Source organism: Phyllostomus discolor, chromosome 3 (assembly GCF_004126475.2).
Source record: "Phyllostomus discolor isolate MPI-MPIP mPhyDis1 chromosome 3, mPhyDis1.pri.v3, whole genome shotgun sequence".
Taxonomy (NCBI): Eukaryota; Metazoa; Chordata; class Mammalia; order Chiroptera; family Phyllostomidae; genus Phyllostomus; species Phyllostomus discolor.
In genome coordinates, this window is record NC_040905.2 from 116952314 (window position 1) to 116977889 (window position 25576).

The following is a 25576-nucleotide window of genomic DNA, read 5'->3' on the forward strand; positions in this document are numbered from 1 at the left end:
GCAGTTCCAGAGGGGCTGCCTCCTCTGGTGTGGCCAGGGTCAAGGAGCCCCAAGCACAGGCCAACAGGGTCAGGGGGAGGTGCTGCAGACTCTCAGACGTGGCCCCAGACCAAGACCCTCAAGCCCACCCTGCCAATGACGATGATGGGGCCTGAGGGGGCGGGGGCATGTGGCCACCATGCACTCACCTTCTGTGGCCCAGGCCGATGTGCACCGCCCTTAGAGAAACACAGTGTGTCCCCTGCGGTAGGAACCGTGGTGACCCTTGTATCTCCTGAGAGCACCGAGAGCACCCTCAGCTCTGCCTCTGCGGCCGTGCCCTGGCCTCTTCCCCCTTCCTCTCTGCCTTCTGCTTGCCTTGCAGCTGCCGGAGACCTCCCTCCTCACGTCTCACCTCCGGTGCTTCCCCAGACTCTCCAGTGCCCTCAGGGAGGCCTTCCCTTCCTCCTCCCTGCTCTACTGCCACCCTCTCTGCTCCCTCTCATGTGAGGGAGCCTCAGTCCTCTCCAGGCAAACGCCCACCCCATTGTCTGGGTCTTCCCAGCACTGCTTGTTCCTGGAGGCTGGGGGACATGGGGGGTTGGTGCGTGACAGGCGAGCAATGACAGAAATGGCCTTAGTAGGCGGGGGAGAGACTCGTGAGTGCTGGTTGCCTCAGATCGCTCACTCATCCACCCAGCAGGAGTTTCCTGAGTCCTACTCTGTGTGGACAGCAATGTCCTCTTCGTGGTCCCAGTTCTCAGAGAGCTTCCCGTCTAGTAGAAAGACACGCTTGTACTCTCGTTACAACATGACAGGCGCTGACCAAAGGCCACCTGAGGATTGCCCATACCGTCCTCACCAGGGGCTGGGCCTGGGCTGCCCGGGGAGCAAACCCTGGATGCCAGTCTCGTTTACAGATGCCTCCGTGCCCGGGCAGCCCCTCCGGCAGGACGACCACCTCAGTGTTGGTGCCGTGGGAAGGTCCCGTGGGAGGGGAGATGTCTCTTTTTGTGTCTCTTAGTGGAAACGTCTTCGCTATTTTCCTGATAGCACAGGTTTGTGAAAAAAAGTCCACCCCATAAAGAGAGCAGAAGCCCCCCCAGAATTACACCTCCGTGGAGCAGTACGACCCCTGTGAGTAGTTCTGTGTCCATGTTTTCAGAACTAAGGCTTGTACCAATAGCCTCAAATTAAATACACTGTTCTCGTAACCTGTTTTTTTTAAGTTGCCCATAAATTTCCACATGTTTCTATACCAGTACACATAAACCTCACTCACCTTTCTTCCTGATAGTGGTTTGTGAAGAAAATAACCAATATTCAATACCCTGTTGACAGACGTTTAGGTGTTTTGACAGTTTTTTCCCTGTTCTAAGTGACGCCGTGTGCACGTCTAGCAAGGCGTTGAGCCCCCGTCCACAGGGGTGCCCAAGGCTGGGGTGTCCCCATTCACGAAGCCACAGCTGGATTCAAACAGCTGGGCCAGGGGACAGAGCCCATCCTCAGCCCTGAGCGCCACCTGCTGGGTCACGTCATATTCAGTGCCGCCAAGTCCGCCAATACCACGTCCACCTGCACTCCGAAGCCGGACCCTTCAACCCATTCCCTGGTTGTCCCGGGCTCTGGGCTTCCTCCAGGCCTCACGCTGGGCACCTCCTGGGCCTCTGCTGAGAGCCTCAGCCTGGGGGAAGGGCCAGCGAGCAAAGGAGTTGATGTTGAAGGCAAGAGCCAGCCCTGCCTGGCACGGCTGCTCCTCTTCCTGGTCACCCAAACCTTGCTTGGTTCAACAGCTAACATATCAAGGGTCACCTGCCCATGAGTGGGTGTCCGCTCTGGGCCAGGCCTTGTGCTGCTGTTGGGGGCTGCAGGGACCACGACACAGAGAGGTCTCTGCCCTTGAGAAGCTCATGCCTGCTGCTCAGGTTAAGGCTGGAAGTTATTCAGAAGGTTGAATAAGGGTGGACTGTCTGATCCAGCAGGCTTTTTCTATAAAGGTGTAGATGGCAAGTATGTGAGGCTTTGTGGACTATATGGTCTCTGTCACAGCTACTCAGCTACTATTAGCCTCATAGTTCCAAGCAGCCACAGACAATATGCAAATAAATGGGCGTGGTCCCCTCACAGCAGGTGGTGGCTGGATCAGCTTGTGGGAGATGGTGGATTAACCTCTGGTCCAGTCTGTGGTTCTCAACTCAGAGACCCACTGAAGGCCGCGGGGGGAGTCTTCCATTGCCCAGTGATGGGATGTGTGGCCAGGGCTGGGAGCCACTGGTGTCCCTCAGGACGAGCAGGGGCTCCATGGGGGAGGGGAACCGGAGCAGCACGAAAGCCGGGTGACACGCTCACTCCCTGAGAGGCTGGCCTGCCTTCTGAGGCCCGTGCTGCCATTCTGGAAAGAGTGGGCTCCTCGCGCAGGCACGGCCCTCACAACCAGCTTTGCTAGTGGAAGCGGCAGACCTGCAGGGCTGGCGGCCATCCAGTGAGTGGCAACTGTGCCAGCGGTGGTGGCGAGGACTGATGGCCCTCCAGGGAGGTTGCTGGGGGTCCCCAGGGTGCTGAGCTTTGTGTAGAAAGAAAAGGAACAACTGCAAATGTCACCAGGTGACAATTGCCTTTGATTTGAACTGTAATTTCCTACAGAGCATGTTATGTGCTTTCTGAAGATAGGCCTTTTTTTTTCTTTGAACACAATGATGTGGGAAATTAGCCACACATTTAAATAAGGGCCTTGAATGGAGTGGTTGGGGTAAACAGGGCTCAGGAGGGGCAGTGGGCGGGACCCCTGGCACCTGTCCTGCTGGGCCGCTCCTATCTGGGGTGCGGGCGTCTCCTCTGTGAGCTATTTGAGTCTGGCCACATCCTGTCATCTCCAGCCTTGATTTTCTCATTTGACAAATGGGCACAATAATGTACCTGTCTCTTAGGGCGGTTGTAAGACTAAGAGAGTTACAAAATGCTTTAGTGCCTCTGTTTACAGCTCTTAGAGCCCCGCTTGGCACTCACCACCGTCCTCAGCGTCATCACAGAGGTTGTCGCCACCTCCCTCATCTCTGGGCCTTTGCAGTCTGGCCCTCTGTGACTCCACCTCCCAGTTCCTGATGAGGAAGGAGATCATCCTATCGTATCAACCAGTGCTGCCCCAAGCCCCACACGCCCCTTCCTCTGCCCACCATTTAGACCCGAGCCACTTGTTGCCTGAGGGAAAAAGATGCTTTGGAAGAAACAGAAAAGGCTTCGAGTAGCAAACACTCCTGGATTCCAGGCAGAGGGAGCCCGGGGGCCACAGCCCAGCCCGCTGCCCCAGAGAGGGGGTCTCCCGCTGCGGGACCGAGAGAGTCAGAGCAGAGGCTCAAGTGAGATGACGCTGTGGGACCAGGGAGCAGCATGGGCCCCAGGGAGAGGTGGCAATGCTGAGGCACCATCTCACAAGTGAGAGACAAATAAACCGGTGAACTGTTTATGCCCTCGTCATTGTGGGTCTGTTCACACCCACTCAGCCTGTGTTCTGACCAGAGTCATCGCCATTGTCCCCGCATCGCAGAGGTGAAATGGAAGCTGAGAGCAGCTGCCACCTGCCGCATTTACTGGCGTGCTGGCAGGGTGCACGGCCCGCTCTGCAGTGCGGGGAGAGCCCTGTGGGTGGAGTTCGTGGCCTTCTTCGGGCGGCGGCTCCGGGCATGGCTGCTGTGGAGCTGCTGACTTGCAGCTGGCCGTGGCGGGGCAGTGACTTGGACTCGGGCGTATCGGTCCCTGTGTCCCACAGACCCCCGGCTGGCAGGGGATCTCAGTCAGACGCCCGGGGTTGCCTGCGCAGTGGGGTCCTGGTGGGCAGAGGGCCGCAGATGCGCCAGCAGCTGTTCGGGGCATGACTGCACTGCCCCCAGCATTTCCCCAGTGACCCACAACATCTGGAGTCAGATGGAGGCCGGGTATTTGCTCTTTTTGAGAGAAGAAAAGGATGCAGGCGAGTGATAGAAGCAGGGGCTCCGAGGGGTTCGAGGGTTCGAGGGTTCGAGGGTTCGAGGGCAGGCCGGAGCCAGTGACTCGTCTCCCCAGGACCTGCACCCCTAATTCCAGGGCCGGTTGGCTACTGCAGCCGGGGCCCACCTCTGCCAGCATGCTCGCTAGCCCCGGGGTCCGTCTGTGTCCCCCCTTAAGCCAGCGCTCTCCCTGGCCCCGGGCCAGCCGCCGGCCACCAGTGTCCAGCCCCTTCCTGGTGTGAGCTGACTGTCCACATGCCGTGCTTCTCCGATCCTGTGACAAGGGACTAGGACCTCCTCCTTCTTTTCAATCTACCTTGGACCAGTTTTTAAATAAAATACAATAAAAACGAGTTACTAGAAAATGAAATTTAAAAAAATAACGTACAGAAGGCAAGCTTGGGTGTCCCAGCAATACTAACTTGCTGTGAGAGTCTGCCAGCACTCACCTCCTTTTCTGCCCTTATGTCACTCTGGACGTTTGCACATGGACACTGCTCCGGGGACCACACCTGGAGCAGCCCTGGTCTGCAGCGCTCTGTACCCACCAGCCTCTGCTGCCATGCCCACCTCCTGGGGCCTGGCAGGGCTGCCCCTGCTCTGTCCTCCAGCCCGAAGGTTCAGTTTGCAAACTCAGCGGTGCCCATAGGCCATCTGAGCAGTGGGTTAAGTGCGGTTCCGATTGGGCGGGTCTGGGGTGGGTGGGGCCTGAGGTCTTTCATGTGTAAGAGGCTCCCAGGTGAGGCCCATACAGTTGGAGCCCGGGCTACATTTGAGGAACCAGGCCCCGCAGCCTAGCTCTGGGTGTGTGGGGGCCTCGCTAGGCTGAGGCCCAGGTGTCCTCCTCCAGCTCGAGGCTACTGCCCAGCAGACTCAGGTCTGCAGCGTGCTCCCCGCAGTCCCAGACACAGATGGGCATCACCGAGGAGCCAGCAGTAGTGACAGTGTGGACGAGGCCACCTGGAGCCCTCCCAGCCAACATCCTCCCGCCTGCCAGCCCCCACAGCTGGCTGATATTCAGGGGAGACGGGGAGTGGCTGTCCTTCCCCACATCCTCCCAGTCCCTTTGACCAGTCCCCACCTGGAGGACTGTTCGGTGCTCTTTGCTCTCCCTTCACAACTAACGGGGTAACCCTGGGAGCTGGGTAGGGCCCTGCATCTCCGTGCGCCAGCCCTGAGTTCCGGACATGCTCCTCTGGGGGGAGGCGGCGGTTTCCACAGACCCAGGAGGGAGTGCTGAGGCATGAGCATTGCCGAGAAGTACGTTCAGGCAGTGAGAGTGTAGAGGGATGGGTGTGAGGGAGCTGCTATGGGGTGAGTCTCGGGCGGAATACCTCGGCACAGCCGCGGGGACAAAGAACAGGGGGATATTGCAGCGATCCATTCACAGTGGGGGAAAGGCGGGGTTCAAGAGGACGTAGGCAACCAGACGGCCACGGCAGGAGACTGAGGCTCCACGCCTCGCACTGCCATCACAAGATGGGGGAAATAAATAGATTTTTAGAAAGGTCCTTTCTTCCTTTTCCCATTTTATGAGTAATATCATCATAATATAAACATCTGGGGAATGCAGAGAAGATAAAGCTACCCACAGTGTGAGCACCCGCCCCCCCCACCCCCGTCTTTGTGTAGCTGGCAGTTTTGTCTCCCGTTTCTCCATACTGGGTTTTAAAAAGAAATGTCTAGATGTTATCACCTTGAGATTATTTCAGAACCGCATGGGTCAGAGATTATTACTTAGAAAAACATTCACTAGCGTTAGTGGAGCCCCACCCTCAACAGCCTCCAGGGGGTCCCAAGGGCCCCAGCACAACATGGAAGCCTCCAGCCCTGGTTTCTTTCAAAAGCTCCTTCCACAGCCCACTTGTGGCTACAAGGAGAGCGAACAGCGAGCGAAGTGGCAGGGATGGGCATGCTTAGGCGTGGTCATGCTCACGTGGCTGGGGAAAAGGCTGTGCCAGCCAGGCCGCTGGCAGCCACCAGGTGGCAAAGGTCACCTTGGCTTGATTGGCCAGAGAGATGGCCCAGAATCCAAACTTGGACTCCATATTTGAGGTAAGACCTGAAGGCCCAGCATCGAGGCAGGGAGTGGGGGCACTCCAGGCAGAGAGGGTGGTAGGCCAGAAGCAACGTGGGGCAGGGGAATGACCTGTCTGTGGAACTGCAGAGGTGCAGAGGGGCGTGGTGTACGGCAGGAACTGGGGTCCACCGTGCGGCTAGGCAGTGGCAGTGCCTTGAGAGTGATGTCAAGGAGCTGGACCTTTGTCCTGGAGCTGTGGGAAGTCACCGCATTGATGTAAGCAGAAAGAGGGGGTACAGGTGCCTGATCACATTAGCAGAAAGAAGCTATAGCATTCTGGCTGCTGGGGGAGGACAGGTGAGGGGGCCAAAGTCGGGCGTGGGATTGATCACACTGGGCGCCCAGCAGGATAAAGGGAGTGGAGACCAAGAGAAGTGAACGGACTGTGGAAGTTCGCTGGGTTTGGGGTGAGCTGGACATGGGGGTGTGAGGACCTGCGGATGGTTGGCTGGCGCAAGCAGGACCACCGTGGAGACACAGAAATAAGACTGGGTTTGGGGACACTGTCATGACTGGGTCCTGGCCATGCTGATTCTTGTTGCCTTTGAGAATACAAAGTGGAAACGCCAGAGAGGCAGCTGGATTTTGAGTCAGTCATCTGGAGCGGAGTAAGAATGTGGGAATCCTGGCACAGCTGTGGCCACCAAGGCTAAGGTCAAACGAGGAGAAAAGAGAGCCCAGAACTGACCCTGGGATCTCGTTCCTGTGGCACAGCAGAGGATCTGGCGGGAGAGGCGCAGGGAGGAGGGAGAGGGTGGGGGTGGGGCTGCTGGGAGCTCCGTCCAGGGCCCAGGGCCCAGGGCGCGGGGGTGGTGGGCGGACCGCATAGGGTCCTGCCATGAGTGGCAGAGGAAGTGGAGACTAGCCCGCCCCCTTCTGAAAGTTTCCTTACAACCCACAGGGGAGCAGAGCTGGTGAGGACGGGGGTCTCTGCACCCTTTCCACACCAGCCTCAGCTGGTGAGGGCTGGCGCCCAGGACAGGGTTGGAGCGGGTACCTACTCCACCTACTCATATCCCAGCTGCTACCAGCCCCCACCCCAAAGCACTGGGCGGATGAGAGAGATGAGAGGCCCAGGCCCAATTCCCAGCGCTCCTCTAGCCTTAAATCACACCAAACCACTTCGGTTTTCCTCAGTGCACTTGTTTACTTGCCCTTGGGGCCTTCGCTCACACGATGGCCTGTGCCTGAGAACGCCTTCTCACACACATTGCCCACCTGGCTGGTGAGCTCTGTGCATGTCTTTAAAGACTGGGCTCGAGGGTGTCATCTATGAAAGCATTTCTATGCTCTAACCCCCAGGGTGGGCCTCAGCCCTCTCCCCGGAGTCTCCTCCAGTAGATGCACCACAAACACAGGGCCCTTTGCTGCACCTACCAGCCCCAGAGCCAGCACTCCCACGCCATCCCCACCCCACCTGCCCCAAACCTGTCAGTCTCTGAGGGAGGGAGGTACTCCCTCTCAGCCTCTGGTCACCCTGCAGGAACTGAGGCCCAGTGTGGCCACACCTTCTGCTTTCTCATCACCAGCCAAACATCTTAATTGTTTTAACAAGCAATCTCCTGATATTTAAAACTCAGACAAAATTTGAGATTTTAAGGACTTCCAGTCAAGATAGTGGTGCAGGCAGACATAGCACACCTTTTTGCACACCCACATCAAAACTGCAACTAAAATATAGAACAACCATCACTCAGAACCATCAGAAATTGAGTTGAATGGAAGTCTTGACAACTATGAAGTTGATTGAATGGGAGTCTGACAACTACGGAATTAAAGAAACCACAACCATCCAGACTGGTAGGAGGGGTGCAGATGCAGAAGGGGCTGGTCCCATACCCACGTGTGGTGGATATAAATTCAGGAGGGATGTCTCGGGAGCGAGGAGTCCCAGACCCACACCAGGCCCCCGAGCCCAGGGTTCCAGTGCCAGGAAGGTAAGTCCCCATAACTTCTGGCTGCAAAAACCAGTGGAGATTGAGTGGGTGGAAGAAACTTCTGAAGCCCCAAGCAGTTTCCCTTAAAGAACCCACACATAGACTCACCTACTCAGACTCACTCCCTCTGAGCTCTGGCACTGGGGTAGCAGCTTGAAAGGCACCAGTAGCATAAAGGAAGAAACCGAAGTGTCTGGCATCAAGGTGAGCAGAGGCCATTGTCCCTTTCTTAAACCCTCCCCAACAGAGCCAGTAAGCTGGAACCATATCTGAGACTCTACCAACCCGGCTAACACTGCTTGACCCACTTTGGAGATCCCCAGAGACTTTGGCGCATCCGAATTATGGGCCTGTCCAAGCTGCTTTTCCATATGAATCGCTGGTGTTGGCTCCTAAATCCTATCAAAAAAGCACCAGCTAGCTTCAGTGAACTCCAGGTCCAGCACTAGCAGCAGCCAGCTTAGATTCACAGCTTGGCTTTGCCTGGGAATCTCCAAACCCAGCACAAGTAGCAGCCATCTCAGACTGTTTTATAACTTAGGCAGGGTGGCCTCAGGGCAAAACACAGGTGGAGGCTGACTTTGGCCTGTACCATCTGGGAAACCCAGGGATCAGTGTAGCCAGTGAACAGCTACCAATCATGTTGGAGCACCACCACCCTGTCCCTGCACAGCTGACCCTTCATGGAGGGCAGAGGTGGGTGGTCAGTGGTCACAGCCAGTCTTTGCAGCTCACTGACCTGGGTAAATCCCTCCCATTGATCTGCCAACAGCAACCAAGTCTCAACTACAAGAGGAGGGTGTACTCAGCCCACATGAAGGACGCACCTTGAGTCCCAGCTTGGGTGATAGGGGAGGCTGTGCAACTGGACCCTACAGGACACCTACTACATTAGGCCACACTACCAAGACAGGGAGTCAAAGCAGCTCTACCTAATACATAGAAACACAAGAGGCTGGCAAAAGGAGGAGACAAAGAAACATGGCCCAAATTAAAGCATAGATCAAATCTCCAGAAAAAGAGCTAAACAAAATAAAGATAAGCAATCTATCAGATGCAGAGTTCAAAAGACTATTTATAAGGATGCTCAAGGAATTTAGTGAGGACCTCAGCAGCATAAAAAAGATCCAGTCAGAAATGAAGGATACACTAATTGAAATAAAGAACAATTTACAGGAAACTACAGTAGAGTGGGTGAAGCTGAGAATCAACTCAATGATTTGGAACCTAAGGAACCAAAAACAACCAATCAGAACAACAAGAAGAAGGAAGAATTAAAAAATGAGGAAATATAAGCAGCCTCTGGGACAACTTCAAGATGTCCAACATTCGTATCATAGAGGTTCCAGAAGGAGAAGAGAAAGGGCAAGAAATTAGAACTTTATTTGAAAAAAACAATGAAAGAAAACTTCCTTAATTTGGTGAAGGAAATAGACATGCAAGTCCAGGAAGCACAGAGAGTCCCAGGCAAGATGGATGCCAAGAGGCCCACTCCAAGACACATCATAATCAAAATGCCAAAGATTAAAGATAAAGAGAGAATCTTAAAAGCAGCAAGAGAAAAGCAGTTAGTTACCTACAAGGGAGTTCCCATGACAGTCGTCAGCTGATTTGTCAAAGGAAACTTTGCAGGCTAGAAGGGATTGGCAAGAAATATTCAAAGTCATGAAAAGCAGCAACCTACAGCCAAGATTGCTCTATCTAGCAGAGCTATCATTTAGAACCAAAGGGCAGATAAAGAGCTTCCCAGACAAGAAAAAACTAAGGGAGATCATCATCACCAAACCATTATTATGTGAAATGTTAAAGAGACTCATTTAAGAAAAAGAAGATCAAAACTATAAACAATAAAATGGCAAAAAATACGTGGCTATCAACAATTAAATCTAAAAAACAAACTAAGCAAACAAGAAGGACGGAGACAGAGTCACAGATACAGAGAGCATTTTGATGGCTGCTAGATGGGAGGGGGTTGTGGGGAACGAGTGAAAAGGTGAGGGAATTAAGAAGTAAAACTAGATAATCACCAAATAGCCATGGGGATGCACAGTACAGTATAGGAAATGGAGTAGCCAAAGGACTTACATGCATGAACCATGGACGTGAATAAAGGTGGGGGGACTGCCTGAAGGAGTGGGGTCTGCTGGGTAGAGAGGGGCAAAGGGGGAAAATCAGGACAACTATAATAGCATAATCAATAAAGTATAACAAAAATTAAAAAGGAATCTTAAAAGCACCATGGGGTACAGACAAAGCACATCTCCAGGCAGACTTCTCCGAGGGCCCCAATGTGCACACGCACTGTGCCCTTCACTGGGCGGGCAGTGGTCCTCCCGGCACAGAGGGCGGTTTCCAGCTGGGATGGGGAGGGGGTGAGGACGCCGGCTTTGTGCACGAAACTTAATTGTATCATCTCACGTAATCCTTACAACAAAGCTTTGAGAAAAAACACCGGCCTTTATAACTTAGGGCCGTTTTCCTGACAGGAAAACTGAGGTCCGGAGCGGGGAAGCGACTCACTGGGGCACTCACAACCAGGGAACCACGGCAACCCCAGCCCTAGTCTGTGTCTTCACGGCTCCCACACGGAGTGGGCGCAGACAGGTAAGGCCCGGAGCAGTGCTGGCCACAGAAGGCACTGTACAGTCTGCAGTACCACTAGTAACACCATCATTAAGAATAACTTATTGAGCCCTGGGGTTCCAGGGACCGGGGACCGAGTGGAAACTGCAAAGGGCAAGCTCTCAAGGCTTGCACATGGGAGGAGGCAGATGCAAACAAGAAAGCAAATGAATTAACGAGGAAGTTCAGAGAAGTGCATGCTGCACAGCAAGTGAGGTGACCGGAGCGACCTGAGGGAGCAGGAGCTGCCCTCCTGCCCAGCCTTTTGCTCCGCACCCCCACTCCCTGCAGCCTTCCCTTGGGAGGCGGGGTGTGTGTTCAGTGGGGCTGAATCCCCCGCCACTGGGAGTCCAGCCCAACAGGCCTCCTTTCCTTCCCCACGTTGTTAAAGCAGGTCTGTTGTCAGCCTTCCTGAAAGCCCGATCCGCAAATCCTTACCTTTCTTTCATTCAACGTCTCCCACTCTTGCCCTCCTAGTCCTCCCCTCCCAACCCTCCCCTTCTGAGGCACCATTAAGATGCCCTCCTTGGGGACAACACACAGCGTTTAATTCCAGAAGTTTCTTCTAGCAAGTGAGGTGGCTCATCAGGAGGTGTAGGCTCCTTCCACCCCAACCCCACGTGTGTGCACACTAGCCCCACACACGTGCACACATGCACCTTTCTTCTACATACCGCCACATCCCAGAGCCCCTGGAAACCTCTCAGAGTCTGCCCACCTGCTCTTCAGACCTGCAATGGGCTCGCTCCTGCACAGAAAACTCAAACAGGACCCGGGTGGGGTGGGGCAGCGGTACTTCACCTGCCCTGGTGCTGAGAGCCCCAGCAGACCCCCCTCGGCGCTGGGCAGGGACTGCCGATCAGTCCTGGGCAGCCACACATCACGGTGACTGACCTGGTTCGAATCCCAGCTCTTGCACTTACCAGCTGTGTGACCTTGGGCAAGTCCCTTCACCTTTCTGTGCCTTGATTTTGCAACTATAAAATGGGATACAATAATACCTGCTGCCTCACAGAGCTGCTGTAGAATTAACATCCAAAGCATTTAGAGGAGTGGCCGGCACAGGGCGAGCACCGCAGAAGTGTCAGCTGTGGTTATTAATGTGACTATTCAAACCCTAATAACTAAAAGACCGTCTCCACCTCGTCCTGGACTAACCATTCCCGAGCTTTACACTTCACACCAGTAGCAGAAGGGACAGGAATTCACACACACAAAACCCTCTCCGTGTGCCTGGTACCACCCAGCACATCACCTGCCTCATCATGTTTGAGCCTTCGCAGCAGCCAAGAGCTCTGGCTCTCCCACCGTGGGTCAGAGGAAACCAGCCCCAAGGGGCTTCATGCCTGCCCTGAGTCACGTAGCAACAAAGCCACAGAACTGGAAAACTCACTGAGGTGGGGGGCCTCCAAACCCCTGCTCTTTCTATAGCACCCCTGTCCCCCAAGGGCAGGAAAGATGGGCAGGTGAGACCAGGGGTCTCCTCCCTGTGTCCCTGGCTGTGGCTGGGGGATGCTGGCCCCTGTGGGACCCCAGCCCTGCTTCTGGGTCACCTGCACACCTGTGCAGAGATCAGTCTGTATGCTCTGAGCGCTTTGTAGGGAAGGCACACACACACATACACACACACACACAACAGAGGAAGAGGGAAAGAAAAAATTAGAGCAGCCCAGTTAAGCCAAAATGCTCTCCTCGGAGAAGAAGGGAAGTAATTTGATGAAACTCTGCACAATGTTCAAGTTGTGAATGTGCACACTGATATCCGGGACTGCGTGCTGGGGGGCCCTCTCTCCCGCATCCCGGGGACCGTTAGAACTGGGGCACCGGCACACAGCAGCTTCTTCGCATGAAGCTGTCTTGTTTTCTGCCTCGGCAAAATGAGGCTGCCCACGGATGTCCCACGATCTCCACAGCCAAGGGGAAAACTGGTGCAGTGTTATTGGGATGGTTTCAGACATCGGGCTGTTTATGTGGCTTCTGTAAACATTTCCTGAGTGACTGCCATGGGCCCCCTGCTATGCCTGTCATCACCTCCTTCCCACTGAACATGCTGTGGCCACAGCTGTGGGCGAGGCAGGCCCATATGCCAGGGTAGCCTGGCTGCCCTGGCCGCAGCTGACTGGCCTGGGTCTGAACCTGACCTGGGACTTTGGCGTGGGAGTGTGGGGATGCTGAATTCAGATGCTGAATCTGCCTGGCAATGGTGGGAGTTGAGCTGAAAGGGCATGAGCTAGTCAGGGCTGAGGTCTCCAAAGAGAAGAATTCAGCTGATCACATAGGGAAAATTCAGTGAGCATCTATTAGGAACCTGGCCCAGGTCTAGGTGCTTAGAATACAGTGACCACACAGCAAAGCCCTTCTATCATGGAGCTCACAGTCCATGAACTATCAAACAGATAAATATATAGAATAATGTCAGATTATATCAGTGCTATGAAAAAAATAGCAATGGGTTAAAGAGTGACGAGGCCAGGGTGTGTGGGGGTGTGCAAATTTAGACCAACTGATTTAGGAAGACCTCACTGAGCAGAGACCTGAGTGAGCCAGCCAGGTGAGTATTCAGCAGGGGTACAGCAGGTGCAAAGGGCCTGAGGTGGGTCTGAGCTTGCAGTGTTCCAGAAACAGAAAGGAGGCCTGTGTGGCAGAGGAGAGACCCTGGCATCAGAGAGGGGCCCCTGTGTGGCCCCCACCACGGGACTCCTGGGACCGAAACCCTCCCACGCGGGAGGGTTCCTCCCACGGACAGTCCAGCTCCCCAACACTGCCCAGCCTCACAGCCTCCTCTCCCCTCTCCTCCTCAGACTCCGTCTGAGGACCTTGCACTTTTCTGTCACTGAAGGACATTACTGCAAGTCTAATTACTCCCCCAGAAGCCGATTGTGCGATAAGAATTTGGGCAAGGTAGTATATTTGGGAGGTGGTCCCAGGAAATATGCTAACCACCTGCCTGTCTGCCCTCCCGCCCACCCATCACCCATCCAGTCAGGTGTCTGTGCGTCTGCCATCCATCTACGCACTCATGCTTCCCTCCTTCCACGTGCCCGATGGCCCATCCATCCATCCACCGTCTGTGGTCGCTTCCTCTGTTCCCAGCTGGACTCCGAGACTCAGGGGGCAGATTTGGTCCCTGACCTGGAGGAGCCCTCCTCTAGCAGCCATCACCAGTCCCACAGCCGGGTCTTCTTGTCAGTCAGTGCCGTGACAGAGCCCGAGATGGAAACCTTGGTTCAGCCTTTGTATATCCCTGCTTTGGTTCGAAGAAGACAGGGGTCAAACAGCAAACACTCCACCTTGATTCCCTTCCTGGTTTCTCAGGCTCTGATTACCTAAGCTCAAGTCAGCCACAGGCCCCATAAAACATTAAAATGTCCCAGATATTCCAACATAGTGGAGTCCAAACCCTGCCTCACCCAACCTGCCCCTTCCACCCCACATCCCCCGCCCCCGCAGAACACTTCTATGGGCAGCCAGAGGTGACCCCACGTGCACTGACCTGTCCCGGAAGTACTTGATGGCCTCAGGGTCCATGAAGGTCGGCTCCTCGCGGTAGCCCTGCTCGAAGACCTTGCGCTTGTGCCGGAACTCAATGACCGTCTTGGTGTAGGAGTTGAGCGTGGTGACTGAGGCTGCCATGCAGCAGGTGAAGGAGCCCCAGGCCAGGCTGCCGGAAGACCAGGAGAGAGGTGCCAGTGAGGGTGGGGACAGGGAGCTCCACCCACCACACATCCCTGCACCCTCCTTGGCGGCCTCTTCTGGGCCAGACCTAAGCAGGTGCTGCTGTACAGAAGAATCAGACTTGGTCCCTGCGCCCCTCAGGTCCAGTGTGGGAGACAGCATCATCTGTACATTGTGGTGCAGATATGCCGGAGTTTGTTATCAGGAGGCAGAAAGAGAGCGGCTCGTTCCATCCAAGGGGGCTGACTACAGCGAGGGCTGCCGCCCTGCAACCGTGCTTGCGCGGGTCTGGGAGGCTGACGGAGGGTTGGCCCGGGGGAAGGGCCTCCCAGGGAGAGGGCAGAGCGTGTGCAAAGGCATGAGGCATAGGGAGCACTCCACAAACTGCAGGAGATTTGGGGTGCTGGAGTAAGGGAATGTGAGGAGATTAGTGGATGCTGGTGGTGAGAAAAGATGGGAACCAGAGCCCTAAAAGCTGATTTTCTGTGGAAGTTAAGGTATCTTTGTTCCTGTGTGACCTTGGACAAGAGGCCTAACCTCTCTGCCTCATACTCCTGACATCCATTTTAATGGGAGGAACGACAGCTCCACCTCACAGGGTTGTTTCCCGGATTAAAGGAGGTGAACAGGGCCTGGTACCTAGCCGGTGTTCCAGAAAGGTTTGCTGTCATTACTATCACCACAGCCATCAACATTTTTACTCCTCGCTTCTATCTGACTCGGTTTCCAAGGTCTCCCTCCAAGAGATTAAATTATAACGACCTTCGTGGCTCCACACTTCCTCCTGGCCCAGCTGGGGGCTGCTGGCTGCACTCGCCTGAAGTGCGTGCTGAGCAGCCCGAGCCCGAGAGCCGCTCCTACTCACATCAGGGAGGAAGGGAAGGTGGAGTGGGGCTGGAGCCTGAGCTGGCCGGGGCCCGCTCTAGAAAGGGCCTCCCGCCCGATTCTTCTGAGCAGGACCGTGCAGTACCATTCATAACCAGGGGCACTGTACCTGCCTTGCCCTGCTCACACCTGGTCTGGTTGCTGGGTTCCTGTTTCCCAGCCTCTGCCTTAATGACTGGTTTCCTCCAAATGAAAGGCTTGGTTTTGTTGTTGGCAACCCTGCACCGCTCCTGAGCCCCCAGCCTCCCCCTCCACCAACCCATAGGGTCTCTCAGCACCGCTGCCCCTGCACTCCTGGGAGTGAGTGCAGCGCACCCCACCCCGCTGGGGCTCTGCTTGGTCAGCCTCAGGCCCCTGGAGCACAGCATGGGGAAGTCTGAGGACCAGCCTTCCTCCCAGGCATCCCCAGTCGTCATCCATCGCTTACTGCCCAGCCCATTAAAAGAGTTCCCTGTTCTTTCACGATAAGGAGCTAATTCCCCTAGATCTTCCGGAGGCTCTGACTATCTGCAGTAGACAGCTGCGGGGCATCAGCCTGGCCCCTCTAAGAACCGCCCTGTCCACCAAAGGGTCTGGTCCGGTAGGTGACTCCACCTGCTGTTCTTAGATGATTGGATAAGGGCTGAACATCTGACCAAAGCTAGTTTAATCGGATTATCCTTCTTCTGAGCAATGAAGTTCAAGATTCTAGTTCAGTCTGGGATGTCTGTTTGAGCTAGAGTGATGGAATTGAGAACCTGAGGGCAGAGAATGGAAAAGCAGACTTTTTTTCTGGGATTCCCCGAGTAGTTGGTTTTGTCAGACCCGCATCCCCTCCATTAACAGATCATTCCTCCCCTCCTCTCTGGCCTCATCGCTTGTGTGGGGCTGACCTCACCCCCAGCCTCAGGGAGTGAGCACACAGCCTAGGCCTGGCCAATGGGAGTGTCTCTTCTCTTTGGCCACAGTGATTGGGTCAGGATGGGCATGTGACACCGAAGTTAAGCTAATGAGACTCAACCCCAAGACTTTTGCAAAAGTTATCAGGAAACAGGGCTCTCTTTTCATCCCCAGTGGGAGCCAGGAGACTCTGGGGACTGTGTTACCACCAGCTCAGCTGAGAGAGAAGCCGACTCAAGAGAAAGGAGCTAGACCCCTGAGCTGAAGCCATTACCCTTGGGCTTTTCCGTTGTGAGAACCCAGCTTCCTTTTTTGGATTTTTTTCCTTAAGCCCGTTTGAACTGGGTTTCTGTCATTGGCAATCAAAGTTCTTATACAATTACTTTCTATAAATTTTCTCTTTTTGCATAAGTTACTTCTACAGTGAATTTCTAGTCTCTACGACCAGGGATCTTACCTGTGACAGGTCCAACTCCAACTCTGATGGCCCAGCCACAGGGCAAGCATCACGCCCCACCGCCTTTCCCCACGGCCCTCATCGCTCCTTGGGATTCTCTTACATGCTATTCCTTATTTTTAAATCAGACTTTTCATATCGAGATAATTACAGATGCAAACGTTGTTGTCAGAAATGATATAGAGAGGCCCTGTACCTGTACCCAGTTTCCCCCAACGGTGGCATCCGGCAAATGACCACAACCGGGACCCTGACCTGGGTGCGGTCCAGACACAGAACATTTCCATCCGTCACTGTCACCGCAGCGACCCCTCTAGCCGCCATTTTACAGCCACACCCACTCTCCTCCCAACCTTTGGCAACCACTTTTGTGATTTTGTCATTTCAAGAATATTCTAGAACTGGAATCACACAGCATGCATGTTTGGGATTGGCTTTTTCACTCAAAATAATTCTCTGGAGAGTTACCCAAGTTGCGTGCACTAACAGCACATTCCTTATACTGCTGGGTTGGGTTCCTGCCAGCAATGTACGTGTTCCTCCATGTCCTCGCCAGCATTTGGCATTGTCGTTATTTTTTAATTTTAGCTATTCTGAGAGACTTGTAGTGATACCTTGTTGTGGCTTTCCCTGCATGTCCCTAATGGCTAACGGTGTTGAGCATCTTTTCATTGGCTTCTGTGCCATGTGCTGTCTCGGACCACGTGTCTGCTCACGCTGTTTGGCTGCTCTGCGGCTGCTGGTGTTTGCTGTTGAGTTCTAAGTGTCTCTATATACCCTAGATAGTAGTCCTTTGTCAGACATATGGTTAACAAATACTTTATTTCAGTCTGCAGCTTGTCTATTCACAGAGCAAAAGCGTTTAATTTTGATTAGATCCAATTTATCAAGTTTTATGATGCTTTTGATATCAAGTCCAAGAACTCTGTGTAGGCCTAGATCCCAAAGATTTTCTCCTATTGTTTAAACATTTTTTACAAGTTTACATTGTATATTTAGGACCATGATTCATCTTGAGTTAAATTTTATGTAGGGTATGAAATTCAGATCAAGATTGATTTTTTTTTTTTTTGCCTCTGAATGTCTAATAGCTCTAGCACCATTTGTTGAAAAGGATCAACAAATGGTCTTTCCTGGCTCTGCTGGATGGATTTGCATTTTTGTCAAAAACCAGTTGATCCTTGGTTGGTATGGTTCAGTTGGTTCGAGCTCCATCCTGTAACTGAAAAGTCGTGGGTTCAATTCCCAGTCAGGGCACCCAAACCCAGTCTAAGCTGTGGGTTTGATCGCCGGTCAGGGTGGGTACTGAAGGCAACCAATCAGTATTTCTCTCACATCAATGTTTCTCTTTCTGTCTTTCCCTTCCTCTCTCTCTAAAAGCAATGAAAAATGTCCTCAAGTGAGGATAAAAATAATAATACATTTTTAAAAACCAGTTGGGCATATTTGTGTGGGTCTATTTCTTGGTTCTTTATCCTGGTCCATTGATCTGGGTGGCCGCACCTCCACCAGCATCGCGTGGTCTGAGCACTGTAGCTGCACAATAAGTCTTGAAATCGAGAACATTGATTTCTTCCACTTTATTCTTCTTTTTCAAAATTGTTTTTAGCTATTTCAGTTCCTTTGCCACTCCTGATAAGTTTTATAATAGTCTTGTCTGTATTTGTAAGAAATTACCCTGGCATTTAATAGGAACCGCATTGAACCCGTACACCAGCTTGAGGAGAACCGACACCTTCCCCGCCAACACGGCACACTGCGTGGGGGTTCACGCAGCCCTTGGTTTCTCTCACTGGCACTTTGTGGCTTGCAGCCTGCACATCCCGGAGATGTTTGGCTAGATTTATGACTAAGTATTTTGCTTTTTTCAGTGTAAATGGTATTGCATTTTTACTTTCGTCCCACTGTTTGTTGCTAGTTATAGAAATAAAATTGATTTCTGTGTTTTTATCTTGTGTCCTGAGACCGTACTGAATTCGTTTATCAGGTCTAGGCATTTTTTTATGTGTAGGTTTCCTGGAGTTTTCTGCATAGTCAACCATGTTACCTACAAATAGGCATAGTTGACCTCTTCCTTTCTAATCTCTATGCCTTTTATTTACTTCTCGTGCCTCACGGCACCAGCAAGAGCCTGCAACACCAACTCTGTGGAGTGCGGGTGCTGCCCCAGCACTAGAGAGAAGACAATCTTTTACCCATCGAGTCTGATGTTAGTTGTACATGTTGAGGTAGGTGCTCTTTATCAAATCTAAAAAGGTCCCATCTATTTTTAGTTTTCAGACAGTTGTATTTAATCATGGATGGATGTTGAATTTTGTCAAATATTTTTTCAGCATTGATTGATATGATCATGTGATTTTCCCTTATGTCCCTTTGTACTCCCTCATTAATAATAGTACTGCCCTAGGTATTTCCTCTGTGTTCCCTTAGAACCGCACCAGACTGCGTTACAATCTGTGTTTCGGGCATCAAGGACAATTTAGAAAATGCAAGGGAAAAGTAACATTTTCTTTCTTCTTTCCTGCTGTTCCAAGATTGTTTCTTTTTAAAAGGTTTTTTTTTTTTTTCTGTTTAGAGGCTTTCCTTTAACCCTTCTTTTAGGGTGAGTCTGCCGGCAACACATTTTTTAAAGTTTTCCTTCATCTGAGAATGTCTAGATTTCCCCTTGCCTTTCTTGGAGGATATTTTTGCCAGAAACAGAATGCCGAATTGAGAGTTTTTTCTCTCGGCACCTGAGACGTGCCATGCCCCTTCCTCTAGCCCCCCTTGTTTCCGATGCAAAATCTATTGTCATTCAAGTTGGTTACTCCATTGTGAAGGTATTGTTTCTCTCTTACTGATTTCAATGTTTTCCCTTTCACTTTAGTCTCTAAAAGTTAGACCAAGATGTGTCTGATATGGATTTCTTCAGGTTTATACTGTTTGAAGATTCACTCTGCTTCTTAATTCTGTAGCTTTATGTCTTTTAGCAAATTTGGGAAGTTTTCGGCCATTATTCATTTGAGTGTTTTCTTGTTCTCTCCTTCTGGAACGCCACTGTTACATCTTTTGTTGTAGCCCCAGAGGCCCTGAGGTTCTTTTCATGCACCCAGGTGGATGGGTTTTTGACTACCGCTGGGGAGGGTGGGAGTTCTGGACCCCGTGGGCCTCTGTAGACACCACCCTGGACAGAAGGGGCAGGAGGGCTTTGCCGGTGCTCTCCCAGTTGCCTCTAAGGGTCCCACAGGGAGCGATATGGCCTCCTCACCACTGGGCAGTGGTGGGAATCCTAAGTTTCCACTACCCTTCTGACACCACCCAAATAGGGAGGGGGAGGGGCACCCGTGCAAGGCGTGGTTTGCAGACCTTGGGGCCAGAACACCTGCTGGTGTTTGCAGCTTGCACTTTGGAGCTGGTGCAGTGGGGGACGTGGGTGGTGGGCCTGGTTTTTGGAGCCAAGAGCAGAGCAGACCCTGCTGGGAGGAAAGGGGAGGGTTGCAAGGGCGGGTGTGTGGCTGCCGACCACTGTCTATCCTCTCTGCAGGGCAGGGGGCGCTGGGTGAGCAGATTCAGAGACACATGGAAGCCACCCTGAAATCTACCCCAGGGCCTGAAATCTAGCTCAGCGGGAAGACTAACTGGTCACTGAGGGTGCCGGCCCTAGTTCACCTGTGAGCCAGGCCAGCATGGAATCACTGGGCAGAATACCAGAAATGGCCAGGCCACCCTTAGTGCCCAAAGGCTGACGGGACCGGGAGCTGATGACAGCAGATTCTGGGACCCAGTTCGTCCCTCCATGGCTGGCAGGGCACCCTTGGGCAGCCACGTCTCTCCTTCCCTGCCTTGGTCCTAGAGAAAAGGAGGCCGAGAACCACCGGCCTCAGGGGAGATGAGAAAGAGCCAGAGCTTCCTGCTGACCACATAGCTGCTTAGTGGTGACACAAGCAAGTACACCCTTCCCTGTGGTTCTTTGGAGCCAATGATCTCCTAAGGTCACATCAGCAAACACCCTCCTACCACCCTCCTCCTCCAAGGATCAATGTGCTGAAATGCTGGCTAAACCTTGAGAGAGGGCAGGGTAGCCTGGGGTCCCCAGAGAGGGAAGGAGGGCAGGGTAGCCTGAGGTCCCCAGAGAGGGAAGGGGTGGGCCTGCTGTTTTCACAAGGTTGTGGAGACTGGAAACTGGGGGAGGGGGAAGGGAGAGGGTAGCAGTGGAGCCACCGCACTCCACAAGGATGGCGCTTCGAGAGCAGCAGAGAGGCACCACTGTCCTGGACCGGGCCCAACTCGCTACTCTGATGCTGTGTGGCCTGTGCCAAATTGTTTCAGCTCTCTGGGCTTCTCTGACATACCGCCACTTCACAATGGCCCACTACCCTGTGTGTGCAGAGTGAGAGCTCAGGGTTCACTGTGTGTGCAGTGGTAAGAGGGGCCCTTTGCCATCTCCGTTCTGATCACATGCAAAACAAAAGTACAGAGCGACTAGTTTCCACTCTCTGTCATCACCAGGAAAACTGACACACTGACATTCCAAGCAGGGGTCACGGACTCAGATTTCTGCACGGTGACTGAGTAAGGAAAGTACGAGTAAGCATAAGGCAATAGGGAGTGGTGGGGACTGGGGTGAACTGGAGAGCATACACCCCATCTGAATGGGCAACCGCTACTCAGCTATCCCCTCCTAAACTCAGCTGTCCCTGCCTGCTGCCAGGTGGTAATGCCAGTTAGGTAGGGATGTATTTTCTAAAGGTCAAGAGAAGCCAGAGACCTGAATTTATATTTTTAAATATATTTTATTTATTTATTTTTTAGAGAGAAGGCAAGGGAAGGAGGAAAAGAGAGAGAAACATTAGTGTGTGGTTGCCTCTCGAGTGACCCCTACTGGGGACCTGGCCTGCAACCCAAGCCTGTGCCCTGATTGTGAATCGAACTGGTGACACTTTGGTTTACAAGCTGGCACTCAATTCACTGAGCCACACCAGTCAGAGCAGAGACCTGAATCTTTGTGCAAAATGTTTACCTTTTTAGATGTTAAAAACAAATGTGAACTTTTAAATAACACTATGGCAGGCCAAGCAAAACATCTGCAGACTGGGTTCAGCCCTGGGCTGCTTGCAATTTGCAGCCTGAGGCTAATTGTGTGACCTGGGCCTTCGCCCTTTCTGAGGCTGTGCGCTCCTCCCACCGGTGGGAGTGGTGACTCCTGGGGGGTCAGTGGCAGAACTGTACACTTTGTAAAGGCCCTCCCACTGGGCCTGGCACAAAGTAGGTGGCACAGACCTTAGTTTTACCCCTCACCCCACCCGGGGGCTTGCCTTGGCATGGTCACAAGCAGACCTGGAGAGAGCTGCGTCACAGCTGGAAAAAGGTCAGCAGGAGGGCTGGAGGGCCTGGGACTGGGGCGAGGGTGGGGTCCCAAAGCTCAGGCGGGGCCAAAGGAGGGGTGGGGGAGCGAGGGGAGGCTGCAGCCAGGGCTGGAGCCTAACAAAACACTAACGTTCTGGGAACAAGCGCGAGCAGCAAGGTGAGGCTGGGGGGGGGGGGGGGGGGGCGGGGGCAGCGGCGACGACGCTGGGTGTCATCCTCTTGGACATCTGGGTCGTGCGCCTCTCAGCAAGCAAGAGTGGCATTACTGAAAGCCCCAGGTCATTATCGCCATTTATCATCACTGCCACTTGTCGAGCACTTACTGTGCACAAGCACGTTAGGAGCTCGGTCCCACACAGTCCTGCCATAGCCCCACTAACCCTGCACTATTGTGATCCCTGCTGTAGACGTGAGGAAGCTGAGGCCCAAAGAGGCGGGGCTGCTTGCCCTGAATGGCAACCCTCACGGAGCAGACCCTCCGCTCTGGGCACTGCAGGCGCTACTTCCCGTGGCCTTCATGGCAGCCGGCCTCTGAAGGCCCGGTGAGCCACTGCTGCTGGGGCTGACGTTGTTCGTGCAGCCGCTTCTCCTCGAATCTGCCCCATCACTTGCTCTGGAGCGAGAGAAGACAGCAGAAGTGACGCTGTGTGACTTCTGAGGCAAGGATATAAAATAGACTTGCAGCTTCTTCATGGGTCTCTGGGGAGGCTTGCTCCCACAGGGACCCTGGCACCATGCTGGAGAAGCCGCTCCCGCCGAGAGCCCCAGCTGGGCCCCCGTGCCAGCCGCACTGCCAGGGGCCGTCTGGACGCCCCGCCCGGCTGACACTGGCATCTGACTCAGGCGTCGTGGAAGGCCCCAAGCCAGGACCACCAGCTGCGTGCAGTCAACCCACTGAACTGTAAGAGATAATCGTAAGTTTTTATTTCACACCACTAAATTTTGGAGTGATGTGTTACACACCAGCAGAGAACTGGATCACCACCCACAAGTGTGGTGGAAACTCAGGCTGTCCTCCCATTGCAGCCCGGGGCACTGAGGCACAGGGAGGGTGAGCGACCTGACCCAACTGGGTTGGGTCGGACTCCCAGCCAGGGAACGGCCACCTTCCTGAGCAGCTGTCCCTCCGGGAAGCTGGTGCCCCGCCTCCTGAGCTCCTGCAGCCTGTTCTTCCTGCTGGGAGACAGAGGCTGGTGCTGTCTTGCCTTGGAGCTGGCCTCCTCTCTGGGGCCTGGGGCTCTGGGGCCAGAATTTTGACAAATGGCCTCACACATATTAAACAAGAGAGATGACACTGCTCAACCCTGGCGAGGCCCCAGATGCGAGGGATGAAAAATGGGGCTGATCTATCTTGCGCGCCTCGGTGACAAGGAGAAATGGATCAGCCCTAACAGGGGCTACACATTGGGCCTCGGTCTTAAATAAGTCAAATGGGAATTCGCTGCCCCTTGGGAGGCCAGCCCCGAGGGAGCAGAGGGGCAAAGGCGGCAGACTCGGCTTCCGGGGAGAGGAGGCCGCCGTGGCTGATGCCGGCAGGCTCGGCTCTAGGCGCCGAGTGCCAGGGCGGAAAGAGATAGAGGCCTGCGGGAGGACAGGGTCCAGGATCCCTGGCCAGTGACCTAATCCTTCTGACACTCAGCTTCCACATACGCAACACGGGGTCGCGGCCCGGGTCTCATTTCATGCCGCTGGCGGCACTGTTAGAAGAGCTGGTGTTGCCCGAGCACCTGCACGTGTCCGACCGTGTGCCAAGCACACATGGCCGGTCTCACTATTTCCCGTCACCTCCCAAAGTGGAGTGTGGAGGCTGAAAGCTCGGGCTCTGGAGCCAGACTGCCCCGGTTCAACTCCCAGCTCTGCCACTCCCGGCTGGGTTACCTGGACACATTATGTGAGCTCTCTGCCTCAGTTACCCCCCGCCAAGGTGCCCACCTCACCGCACAGCTGTGATAAGCACAGGCCAGCGCTGAATACGTGTAAGAAATGAACACACACGGTCAACACTCAGAAATGCTTATTTCCTTCCTTCCTCTCCTCCTCTCGCTCTCAGGGCCACTACCTTCCAAGGTCGAGATCTCGGGAAGCACCGCTGGTGGGGAGAGAAGGGATGGGTAAAGGGAGTCAGAGCCTTAGCTGGTTTCCCCGCAACGGTTCTCCTTAAAGGGAACCAGGGATGGCGTTGATGGGCCAGGGTCCCTTTAAGGCGCATGCCGTGAAGGGGCAGAGCCGTGCAGGAGGTGGAGAATGTGGAATGTGTCAGGAGTCCCCACTGGTCTGCTCTGGGGTCTTTCTCAGTCACAGCTCTTCCTGGCCCGTTCTGACCACCTCTCCCCAAAGATGCTCCCTGACCACCAAGTCTCTCCCTCCGCTGCTTCCCTCCAGCACACTGTCCCCTTCCTCCCCTGCCGGGTGCCCTGACCGGATGCTTCCCTGAAACCCTCCCTGCCAGAGCTGAGACAGCAGCCCCTTCTCTGGGTTCCCACGGCCGTGTGTGGTGGCTCCTCACCGCCACACACACGTCACGGCACGGAGCACGGTCCCAATCTCTCCGTCCCGTTGCAGCACCGCCTAGACAGGGGAGCGCTGTAACCCCTCCCCCCATGTCTCTCTCTCTCTCTCTCTCTCTCACACACACACGCACACACACACACACACACACTAGGAGAGCGGCTGGCCCCAGCAAGTGCTCAGCAGCTGTGTTAACAGGCTGAGCAGATAAATGGCCCGGACCACCGGCAGCAGACGGGTATTCCCTGTGTAAGGGGCAGCTGTGGTCGTTTTCTTTCCAGCACACATTTCTTCTTCCGGTAACAGCCCGCTCGGCTCCCAACCAACCCCCCAGTTTTCCACCAGGGGAGCCCCCCTCCTCCTCTCTCTGTCCAAGGGCTTGGGTGGGACCAATATTAGAGCAGTCCAGCCTCCTCAGGGTCTAACTCATTGGTTGAAGGATGGCCACGTGACTGAAGCTAAGCCAGTGAAAGTCATAACTGGGGTTTTGACTGGAAGTACTGGAAAGAAATGCCATCTCTGTGCTGGGGTTGCTACATTTGTGTGAGGCCCAGAGCTGAGAATGGTGGCCATCTCTGCTCTCGCTTCGGGGAAAGCGCTTGTGCGTGAAACCGACACACAGGCACCAGAGACAGAAAATGGGGGAGCACTGCTGAGTTCCTGACCAGCCGCCTGGACTCAGCTTGCCCAGCGTCCGTCCCCCACCCACCACCTGAGAGCCTTTCACTCATTCCTGGCTCCAGAGAGGCACCTGGCCAAGTCGAGCCAGTAAACTCAGGCCACCCCTTCAGTCACGGTGACTGGTCAAGAGAGAGAAAGTGACCAAAGCCGGGCTCTTCAGAGGGAGGCTGGGGATTCCAGGTAATGCCGGGGCAACTGTAGCCCTGTCTCTGCCTGTGTGTGCGGGAAGACGCAGCAGCCTTGGGAGGGAAGCCTGAGTGGGGCAGGGTTACGATGTGAGGGGCAATGCTCTGGTGACCACGGACGAGGAGAACCCAGCCCTTACGACGTCAGCACCCCTGGATCAAACATGCCCTGAAGTCCCTACTGCAGCTGCACTTTCCACTTTCAGGAACCTGTGCATTTCCACTTGCTCAGACTAGTGTGTCTGGGCATTTTTCCTGTCACAACCCATGCCCCCTTGCTGATTCCCCTGGACTCTTCGGTTAAGTAAACAGATACAGACCCTTGTTAAGTTGGGATTCTGTCACTCACACGCACAAGA

General features: G+C 54.0%; 1 protein-coding gene across 1 annotated transcript in view; it reads right to left on the reverse strand.

The window, feature by feature from the left end:
* GSG1L (GSG1 like) overlaps positions 1-25576 on the reverse strand; it is a 203562-nt gene that overhangs the window by 16726 nt on the left and 161260 nt on the right. The window contains exon 5 of the mRNA XM_028525121.2: positions 14095-14262. Within this exon, the coding sequence (XP_028380922.1) occupies positions 14095-14262 (168 nt within the window). The remainder of the gene's footprint in view (positions 1-14094; positions 14263-25576) is intronic.